Genomic DNA, 11,519 nt, shown 5'->3' on the forward strand with positions numbered 1-11,519 from the left:
TTTCCTGTTGTAGAAGAAATCCCCAAAGCAGGAACAACAGGAGGAGGATTCGGGAGTTGGGTAGCGTTAAGTTTTTGCTTAAGTCCTTTAAGACAGATTTGCCGTAGTTTATTTCTTTTCCTGGTAGACTTCTGTACTACTAAGTGAAATGCCTAGAATTGCATGGCTCCAAGCAGCCCGTGATACTCTTGTCATCCAAATCTAGCATCCATGTAATACTCAAATAGCAGATGGACACAAGACGTAGACTCGTCCTCCACAAGTCTCATGCTTTGAAGGTGTGATTTCCCAATTGAAGTGAGACAACCTGAAACATTGCTTCTACCAAAAATAGTGACTACCCCACCATGTGCCACTGTCACTTCACTGGCTTTAATTCTAGCAACAGGCCAGCTGTGGGATGGGAGAAGTAACTCTGCAAAACAAAACAGAGAAGAAAACCAGCCCAAACCTAACAGTATAGGTGATAACATTGGGATCCTAACACTTGGATCAGCACATCGGTGCCATTGATCCATTGGTATCGTTACCTCTAGAGCTGGCTCAAGGAATGGGGGCAGATGGAGTAAACACAAGTTACAAGCGTCAGAGTGGCTTAAACTCTAAGGGAATTGGGGCTTCAGGAAACTTGCCTGTGTGTCTTTGTCTCCTTGTGAGCTGCTGTTGTGTTCTTTATACCCTGCACAGTCTTGCCTACATGCACAGGTTGTCACCAGAGTAACCTGGTGGGATTCAGTTCACACCACCTGCTGTAGATGTCCTCAGTCTGGAACACCACTGCACTTCTTTATGTTTTCTGTAGACTTACTGATGGTTATCATTGTAAAGTTCCCTCCTAGTCTTCTCCTGTCAACAAGGGGCTTTTCAAGCATTTGCAAATACTTACATAAGTGTCCTGGACTCAAAAAAAGAATTACGGTAGCTTCTTACAAACAGCCGTCCAGTGTCAACTGTACTTCTGCTGTAGACTGTATGGCTACATGGCATGGCTTATGTTAGTTTTCTTTCTTTTAAGGTTGCAGCTGTTGATCTCCTTGTACCAGGAATAGGCGAGTTGTGTGGAGGCAGCTTGAGAGAGGAGCGACTGCCCTTCCTTGAATCACGCTTACAGAGGTATGAAAAACCCACAGGTGCTGGGAGACTAGCCTGACCAAGAGAGTGTTTCAGCAGCCCTCAGTGGTTGGCAAGACAGAGGAGCGGAAGGGCAACTAATGGTATTTAAAAGAAGCCTATTTTTGTCTTTGAGATATCTGTTTCTCTGAGTAGGTGACTGCAAACTGGTGAAGAAGTTCTTGTGCTTCTGTTGTAGGTATGCAAACTGCCTCCCTGTTTTAGCTCATCAGAGAAGAAGAGTTTATTTTATGTTAGGAGGCCAGGGCAGTAGAATGCCTCAGCTCTGCTGGGACTATCTGGATTAGGGTCTGATGTGAGGCTCTTCATCCTTGAGCCTTTTCTTTGTAGCTTTTGTGGCTGGGAGTGGATTGCGAAGGTGGAAATTGTCACATAGACAGAGCTTAGATGTATTTGTCATCGCATTGTGTAACTGAGGAACTGCAATTTTGGTCAGAAGCTTTGCTAGCTGTGATGCAGCTGGCCTCAGTGGCATCATTTCAGAGAATATGGTTCTTTGCTAACAGTTTGGTGGGAAGCTTCACTGGAAGTACCTGGGACCTGTACTGTGTCATACAGGCTCCTTCCCTGCTCTTTGTTCTGATCATGTGACTTGGAGTGATTTTAGGCTAAATTCGGTGTCAGAATATCAAAGCTGCTGTTTAGTTAACAAGAATTGACATTATAGATCGGGTAATTCTCCATAGACAGTTACTCCTCGGATCCTGTCTGACTGCTCAAAAAAACCTGTCATAACTCAGATGAGTCCATTTGGGCCAGTCGTACACTTGTGCAAAGCAATTTTGGAGGAGGATTAGTCCCAGAGTAACACCATTTGCATATTAGGAATGAATTTGTTGCTTAAATCAGCCACATGCTCACCGAGATATATCTAGTCAGTGGAGAAGAGCAAAATCCATTTCAGCATAATGAATCCAAAAGGCGCTGGGCAATTAAAATCACCAGAACATTGGTTCTCAATTTGTGGTGTAGGATGATATTATTCCCTGTGCTTCCTGCTACTCTCCCTGTGAACTCTCCCGAAGCAAGCATGCTTCAGCTGAAGCAGAGTACAATGTTGCCTGCTGCACTTTCACTTGAAATTTTTGCCAGTAAGATCTAGAGTCCACAGCCCTCAAGGTGTGGGGCTGGAGGAGAGGGGGTCTGTGTGGAGGTTGAAGCCAGACTTTCTTGTTTGTTGGGAAAGTAATAGGAATTATTTCAAGCTATAAATGGGGTGTGTCTTCAGTGACCTTAAAGTACAGCTCTGCACTGAAGATGACCTGGAAAAATAACACCTCTTTTCACATGTTTTTCTCAATTTTGAGTACTCAGGATCTGATCTGCTGAGCCCAAATACTTTAAGGCTTTTAAATTCTACTTCCTGCAGACCCAGCATAGCTGAGAGAGATAAAGAACGGGGTTCTTGTCTCCTTATACACACTTCATACAATAGCTCCCCAAGTCCCAGTCAGGGACAGCTGCAATGCACTGAAGATGAGAGAAGTGGTCTCACTTTGCCTACACAGTTTTCTGTTCACGTTCAGAGAAATGGAAAAAAACTGACAACTTTGTTCTTGTTCTGCCAGGGCAGGGAAAGGAGAGAAGGTGCACTGGTGGCCATTAGAAAAAGACGTATTTTATTTAGTAGCTTTATGGAAGTTGATAGACATTAATAAAGCTATAGGAGTTCAGTGTTTTTGTGGACTACGGAAGGGAAGCCACATAGCCACACATGTGAAGAGATTTTTTGACTCACTCATAAATGAGGTTGGCTGCATGTCATTGTAAATTTAATATTCAGGCCTGTACTTTCCAAACATTCACAGATAGAGTACTGATATGCTTAAAGTTGAGAATATGCACAAGTCTTTGTATGAAGCCGAGATCAACCCTTTATGTTGACAAAACAAAATTTGCATTTTAAGAAGCAGGTGGGGAATCTGTTCAAGATTGTCTACCAATTACCAGAACTGATAGCCACTGCCTTTCCTTTTTTGGACTCAGTTTAGTCATCAGACCCTCCCTTTTCTTGTAGCATTCTCTTCCAGTCAAGTGCTGCTTGTGCAGATTTCCTCTGTTCCTTTACTTAAACGGCATTTTCTTTTTGTTCCACAGATTAGGACTCACAGATGCCTACCAATGGTAAGACACTATCTTGGTCTGCAAGCTCTACTTCTTCTTTTGAGATTCTTTAAACAACTATTTCATTTTTTTGATCTGTTTTTGAGGGGACATTTCTTGGCCCAGTTGCCCTGCCATCAGTGCCAGTCTGAATGGAACAGCCAGTTCATTTAAAAAAAGTTTAATCTAATGCTACTTAGTTTGTCTTCCCAATTTGTCCACTCACAGCACAGGTCATTCCTTTCAGGATTGCATGAAGTGGGTTAATTTACATAATGATTTTTGATATTAAATCATTAGGCTGTGTTCAAAGTTGAATAGACTCTGACCGCCATTGCATGAGATAAACAGGTTAGAGAACCACAAGCAATTTGTGACCTTTAACAGCTCCATGAATAACTCCCTTTGCAATTGACAGGGCAATTGGGTCGAAAAATCTTCCCTAACAAAGCAGCTGAAGCAATTAAAACTGTCCTGCTAAGGAGACAGATCAACCTTTGAATTAATGGTTTAGCCTATTAAAATGACAGAATGATCTTAGTGTTCCTCTTGACAAGTCTTTCTTGGCATGTACTTTGTCATAGCTACTGAGAGAGTGATAGTGCAGACAATTTTAAATTTAGAAGAGTATATTCAAATACTCTGCAGTATTTGGATAGATCATTAGGGAGGCTGCCTTGAAAAAAAGCAGAGTGAGTGTAGGGTTCTTTACTCTCCTCTTGCCACAATATGAGATCACTTAGGAACAGCCCAGTGCATGGCAGACCTTTACATCATCCATTTGCAAACAGGGTGAATTAAATCTCTTCCTTTACTGTTTGCGTTTATGGGCCAGAATACACCGTATCACTTCATCTGAGGGAAGGATTATCCTGAACAAGGATGATCAGTTGTGTGGTTAGATGCTGAGATATAGCCTGAGGAAGTCTGGTGTCCAGTGGCAGAGCTTTCCAGCACTAGTAAGATAACACAGCCCTGCCTCATGCTTCCCTCAACAGAGAAAATTAAGACATTGCCCGTTGCCCATTTGCATTTTCATGTGGTACGTAGCAATCACATTCTGGAAACCCTTTCTTCCTGTGATCTTGTTTTGGATACTCTTTCTTCCTCTATCCCCTCCACTCCATCACAGATAATGTAACTTCCCAGAGAAGATTAAAACCGTTGTTAGCCACTGCCATAGCAGGGTCTGGTGTCCTGGGAAGTGCAGGATAGGAGTAACCCTGAATGCTTCTGGACTACAGTCCAAAATCTGCCAGAAAACGGGTAGGTGGTTTGCCAGCATCCATCTTTTCAGTGGAGGTGGCAGGAGAGACTGAAATTTATCTCCTCCAATTTAGTGATTGAATTTAGTCTCCAAAGCTGGCTCACAAACTCCTTGAAGAACAGTTGAGTCATTCCTTTTAAAATATAATATTTTCTGACTTTAGAATGGGCAGCTGAGTGAGATGTGGTCCCTTTTGAAATCCCTTATATATTGCCATATCTCTGTTTCTACCTGTTTTCTTCTCCCACTAAACATGAGGATATTTTGGGGGCTGATTACTTCTAGGACAGCTTCAGGAGTGCCTTGTTTATGGGAGTATCATTGGGCAAAGAGGCAGCTGATGATCTGAAGTACTGTTGTGCTTCTGCCTATTCCTACCTTTTAGAAAGCTTTTCAAAAAAAGTAGATAAGGGGACATGGTCAAAGTCCTCTGAATCTTCTTCAGTTCACTACCATCTTTCCTGTTGTGCGGGTTTCTTTCCATAAAGAATATGAGTTGCAAAAGTATTTGTCGTGATTTTGCGGAGTTACTTTATTTTATTTTCACACTCCTTCCTTTAAACTGTAGATAGAAAAGAGCTCAGTGCTGTACATGCTGATCTTGGCTAGACTTGGAGCGGTCTGTGGAAGCGAGGTGGGAAAGTTGGGCAATCAGAGTTAACTCTGGAAAGTCACTTGCTTTTTCTGTGACCAGGGAATATTGAGTATATTGCCTTGTAAATGGGGGTCCTGATCCTGTTTGCAGCCTCCAGGTGCCAGCTTAGCACGAGCAATAACAAAGCAGGTACTTTGTAATGACCAACGTGTCCCCACTACCATCAGCTTGAGCAGCATTTCAGACAGTCTTTCTACATGTAAGGCACCCATTTCCTCACTCTGATTATCATCATGTGCATTCAGTGGAGAAGATGGCCTCATACTGAATGAACCCTTTACAGTCCAGGTACCTTTCTGATCTTCTGATCTAACGCTGGTGAAAGTACACAGTGGCAGAGCAGGTGTTACCTGCTGTCTTAGAATGGATATTACTGTGTTGTCTTGGCCTTGCTCCTGCTCTGGATGGAGACAATTGGGCTGTGTTGCGCTCTTTAATTTCTGATTTTCTTTGAAGCTTGAATGCCGGAGTGTTCTGTTGGGTCCTTGTGTGGCAAGGTAGAAAGGAGGAGTTGGACTTAAGGAACAGCAGCACTGGTAAGGCACTTGGAATCCATGGCTAGTGACAGCATTCCTATCATCCTTTAACCTCCTTCAGAGGCCAGCAAAAACCAGTAGCCTGTCACTGTCCTTGGCAGTTGCCTGGTCCTATTACTTCTGCTTTGGGGAGTAACTGGAGCGCTGTGCTGGGCCATACAGAGGCAGGCGGAAAGTCAGTGCTAAAGCCAGCCAAAATGTGCCCAAACCCCATTTGTGTTAATGGGAGTGTTTTAGACTGACCTCCTTGAATGTTTTTCCTGTGGATTCCCAAAAAGTTGTAGCAGAGCAGAAGCTGCCTGAAACCAAAGACAGCATTTTACCCAGCATCAGAACCTGGTGATGCTTTGCATGTTTATTTCCTGAAACATTCAACAAAATGGTCTTTCAGATGTCATTTCAGTAGTAGTTTTTCATTGCTCTCATTTCTTTCCTTTTTTTTTCCAGAAGGATATTCAACTTCATGGACTGAAATATCTCTGTTCTTTTAGCCTTACTTTTTTCAAACTGGCTGCAGAGGCTTCAGTATAACAAGAGGGTTACATAAAAGAGCAAGGTTATATTTGTTTTGAAAGGTGACCAAAAAGAATATATTCTGCTTATGAATGGTCACTAAGAAAGCACTGATCTTCATAGTGCCTTGCCGTGCAGCACAGGAGCTCGTGATGATCATAAAAGGGTATAGATTTTTAAAAGGATGAAAGGAAATGCTCTTCTAACTTGGCACATAACAAGCTCCTGGAATTCATTGCCAGGGGATGTTGTTGCAGCACATACTTTAGTAAGATTCAAATCTCTGAAGAACTACCAGTCCTCCAGGTCCAGAGCATGACCTCTGGGGCTAGCTGGGGTCGCAGAAACTTATTTCCCCCCTGGAATAATGTTGCACAGTCCCCCAGTTGCCAATGGAGGGCTCAGCTCTTCTCTTAAGTATGAGCTACTAGGAGAAATAGCTAGACTACTTCATGTGTGTTTTTGAGGTGAGAAACATCTGATGTCTGGAGACTACTGAATGAAGAAAAACCTCAGGGAGCATTTTCCAGCCTAAAGGGAATTTTCTCTTCATCTGCAAGGAGTTACTTTTTCTTTCATCTAGGAAGAATGGAAAATTTCTCAATTCCTTTGCTGCTTCTAAGCACAGTCATCAGAAAGGATTCAGTCTTGATCCTCAGCACCTTTAATTCAATGGACTTTTTCCATTAACTTTAATGGGTTGTGTTTTGCTCCTTTTGCCAAAATGGCTTCTTGGAGTGCTTTGAGATCTACAGATGAAAGCCCTGGATAAGCAAGGGTAGAATTTATTGTTATTGTTCATCTGGAAGAGGCTGAGTTATTTCATCTCCTTACAATGACTTTATAAACTCTGTTGCCAGCAAAAGGGGGAAAAAAGATGCTGGGTTTAGTCTCAACTGTCTGCATAGGCTGAGATATTCCTATAGATGTCATTAGAAATGTTTGTGCTGTTATTTATATTGCTAGCTGCAGCTAGAGTTGTCACCAGCTGGTTTGCCAGTTCTGCTCAGAACTACTGAGCTGGTACAGATTGATCTGCCACAGCTAGCACCCATATCCCTCACATTTACGAGGTCTTTCCTATTTCACAAGCCACCACCATCAGCATCAGATCTGCCCATCATCCTCCTTGCAAACCCTTGAAAAGCTGCAAAGTGGAGCTCCCCGGGGGCAGTTCCCAGTCTATTAGCAGAAACTCAAGTTCTTCTTAATGCAATCTGTATGGAGTAGATAGAGATGAAGACCACCATGCTGTTGCACAGTCTAGTGTTCATATCCTAAGCATAATCTTCGTCACAAGGTGTGGGGTGGACACAGCTGAGCCTTAGCAAGCCAAGCTAACACCAGCAGCACAGGTAGAAAGAACGTGGGTCCCAGGGATCAGAAAACATGGGTCCCACTCTTGAGCCTGCTGTTCAACTTGCAGTACAGGTATAACTGTGCTTTGTGTGTCAGTGCTAATAGGAAGAGGTAAGAAGTTCTACGATTCTATCACATTCTGCTTCTGGTTTTACTGCTTGGGCAGTGGAGGGGAGGGGAAAAAACCCTGAAGATTGGATTGAGTGTAATAAATGGCTTCCCAAATTTTAACTACTGTTAATGAACTGCAAGGAAAAACAATATTTCATGGTATAAAAGGCATACTGTCAGACTGAGTCTGCCAGGGCAGTCTCTTGCAGCTGTAGAATTGGTTGGAGAGTATTTTTATTTTGCAAGTAGAGTTGATCAGTGGCATTACCTTGCTTCACTTTGTTAAAATGTAGTCTTCAAGCCAACAAAATTCTGAAGTCCAAGCAAGTACACTTAAATATATATAATGTATATCTTACATATTAATATATATACACACAAATATTATTTTTCCTTGCAGTTCATTAACAGTAGTTAAAATCTGGTAATCCATTTATTACAATCAATCCAATCTTCAGGGTTTTTTCCCTAGTGTGTTTTCCCTTCCCCTCCACTGCCTGAGTAGTAAAACTTATATATGCATTTATATTTAAGTGTACTTGATTTTTTTTTTAAACTGCGATGATAAAATATTCATGCACAAAGATTAGAAGCATGTAATAATACATCTGGAGTCACTCAATCCCTTACTAGTGCATTCATATAAAGAAGGATAACTTTGTGGCCTCAGTAAGCTCAGAAGTGGCCCCATAAATCGATAGAACCACTGCCATGTTTTTCGCTCCTATTAAAATAGAACTGTTGGTGACAATTTATAGCTACAAATATAGTTCCTATGTATCACATTGGCTACAGTCCAGCTGGGAAATGGGGTACTCTAAAGAAGGACCACCATAATCTTGTTGACACCTATATATTTGGAATATCTGCTTCCAAATGTTTTCTGAGTTTTCTGTGCACAACAGGTGCTGTTCTCCAAAAGGAAATGTCTTGTTCCAGATCTCATTTTTGGAGCAGATATGTCCCAAGATTTTTTGCTGACTTACTGTGGAAATAAATGAATCAGTCTGTAAGAGTAATTGGGGAAAAAGTAACAAAAAGCCATCATAATTACCTTAAAAGAAAAAAAAAAAACCTGAAGGAATATTCAGTAGACAGCAAGACCTATTTAGGCTTCTGAAGAAATTACTGGAAATGAAATGACTTAGACTATTGAAAGGAAGACAGAAAATGAAAGAATTTATTGTAGGGCACATTTCAGCACAAGCATGGCAAGGGCTAAACAAACACAAGCAGGCAACTCCATCTCCGACTGCGGAAATGCTTTGTGATTCTGTAGGAACCTGGATTTGTGCCTCTGCTAGGAATATTTTAGATACTAAAACTTACAAAGATGCTTTCAATATGAGCAGAGCTTTGGTGTTCAAGCTGTTCTTCATACCCAAATGAGTTCTTGCTCCTAAACAAAACAGGCTCTAGCATATTGGCAAAGCATAGCTATGCTGGTTTAGATGTGTTTGCACTTGGGGTTTCTGCTAATAAAATTCTGCCTGTCAAGGAGCCGCCGCACCTCCTCACACCCCTGACCAAGGCCGTCTGTGTTGGCAGAAATCCACAGTGGTTAGGGTCAAAGGGAAGTAATTAAGATGGAAAGCAAAACCCTGGATAAAAAGCTCTCTGTAATTACATCAGCATAACTATGCTGCAAATGTAACTGTCTGTTTAAATTACAGGTATCTAGACCTCCGAAAATTCGGCTCAGTTCCTCATGGAGGCTTCGGAATGGGATTTGAACGCTACCTGCAGTACATCTTGGGAGTTGAGAATATCAAAGATGTTATTCCTTTCCCCAGGTTTTCTCACTCCTGTCTCCTGTAGCTCAGCAGTTGACTCACGTGGAGAAAACTGCTGGTGTGATGATATGTATATAACATATTAGGATATGACTAAGTGTGTTTCAATAGGAAATCTAGATAATTTTTATATCAGTTAAACTCTTGGTAAATTTAATACTGGCTTATTGAAAAATAATATTTGTTCTGGTGAGATGATGGAAGCACACTTGGCGGTTAATTTCACAGCAGTTCACGTCTTCAGTGCGCTGCAGGAGTACTAATAAATCCCACTTAACTAAAGGGTTAAGGTTCTCGTGAGACTAGTACAAGCCATGGAAGTACTGAATAAGTGTTGTTGGGAGGTAGTGGGGGTTTTATGTGAAATATTAATAAGGAGGTGTGACCTAAAATGGACTGGGAGCCAGGACTGCTGTGAGGCTTTAATAGGCTTTAATTAAATGCCTGCACAGTGCTTTGAAGATTGAGTGTTATAAAATTGTGAAGTATTGTCATGGCTTTGATGCACTTGCTCTTACGAAATGGCTACTGTAAAGCATGATTCTCCCCACCCTGAGTTAGAAACAAATATTGTTTACCTTGGAAAAATCAGTCAAACCTAGCAAGGAAAAATGTGATATTGGAACTGCTGGAGTGAATTAGGTGAATGATGTTTGATTTTGTGAATCATCAATAAAGATGTACACTGGGTTGTTTTGTAACTCTGTATGGTTTCTTCTTCTGTTATAAAACAATAGCACTCAGCATCATAGTGTTTTCTTCACTGTCTTTGGTAGATGTTTCCTTTTCCGTATACCCAAATTAGTTGCACAACTTCTGCCTGTTTTCTGTCTCCAAGAAAGCACATGCTCATAGCAGAAAGAAATGTTCAGTTAGATGAGAGTTCATTCATCTCTCCAGAGCCAACTTGCAGTTTATTGGTGTTTTTTTTGTTATTGCTTTGCTGTTTTGTTGTTGTTATTGAGAAAATCTCTCATGTGCTCATCGGACCAAGCAGTTTTGTCTATATTTTGAAACAACCAACATATGCTCCCGAGCATTGCATATGTATTAAGTAATTGCTTATCACTATAGGATCTGAACTCCTTGCAGTCTTTAGTGGGTTTATGCTCTCAGCTTCCCTGCCAGGTAAGGAAATATTAATTTCTGTTTTGAAGACAGGATTATGGGAAGATCAAGTGACTTGCCTAAGGCAATTGGAAACCAGTGGTTTATTTGGGACTTGAACTGAGGGTTTCCAGCATCTTTCTTCCCTTCCAGATTATCACAATCCAGTAAATGGTCATTTGCATAGTGCTTACTAGTCTGGAGCCCATGACGGCTGCAGTATAAACAATATATATAAAGAGAAAAAACAAGGTGACAGCCTTATTGCTAATGAACCTTGTGTAAATTGGCATATACAACGTGAAGTAGCTGCAGAACAGCCCTGAAGACTTCTTTTCCGAGCAGATGAAAGAGACTGAAAAATAGTAATCAACTAGCATTGCGCTGGTAATATTGCAGTCACGGTTCTCTCTGGTAGGGCTGTATAATACTGCACCTGCAGTATCTAAAAATACTTATTTATGTCATGTGGCACCCGCCATGTTTCGGTTTGGTCCACGTCTGGGGCTTTTATGTGTTACGATCATGCAAACAACATCACCACAAGGCCATTACTTTGGGGTGTTTGTTGCATGCACTGAGATATCCCCTGCCTAATGAGATTTTTTTCATATCTCCTTCATCTGCTTGATTAGGCAGGTGTTAACTGTGCATTTGCTGGTTTGCGTTTCCTGGTACAGCCTTGAGTTGGTAACTCTGGTTCCACGAACTGGTTCAAGCACCTGCCTTCCCTTTGAAACCACTAAGTTCCTACATCAGACACCCGAGTATCTTCCTGCATTTGGACCATCTCCTTTTAACACGTTGTCTTAAATGTTATTGCTGGCCTTTTTGTTTTGGAATTACTTCTCTCAGCAGAAAGATGTGGAAAGAGTACAGCTGCCAAACAGCCCCATCCATACCGTGTTCCTAAATAACTTGTGATGAGCAGGTGTCCTTACTGA

At 41.6% G+C, this 11,519-nt stretch overlaps 1 protein-coding gene across 3 annotated transcripts in view; it reads left to right on the plus strand.

Annotated features, from left to right (window-relative positions):
- Nucleotides 1-10,169, plus strand: part of NARS2 (asparaginyl-tRNA synthetase 2, mitochondrial) — a 52,735-nt gene extending 42,566 nt beyond the window's left edge. For all 3 annotated transcript variants that reach the window (XM_030042351.2, XM_030042352.2, XM_030042354.2), the window contains exons 12-14: nucleotides 1,016-1,113; nucleotides 3,229-3,255; nucleotides 9,349-10,169. In XM_030042351.2, coding sequence (XP_029898211.1) covers nucleotides 1,016-1,113; nucleotides 3,229-3,255; nucleotides 9,349-9,493 — 270 coding nt within the window. In that variant the 3' untranslated portion in view covers nucleotides 9,494-10,169. The remainder of the gene's footprint in view (nucleotides 1-1,015; nucleotides 1,114-3,228; nucleotides 3,256-9,348) is intronic.
- Nucleotides 10,170-11,519: the final 1,350 nt, after the last annotated feature.

The sequence above is a fragment of the Aquila chrysaetos genome, chromosome 19 (assembly GCF_900496995.4).
Source record: "Aquila chrysaetos chrysaetos chromosome 19, bAquChr1.4, whole genome shotgun sequence".
NCBI lineage: Eukaryota > Metazoa > Chordata > Aves > Accipitriformes > Accipitridae > Aquila > Aquila chrysaetos.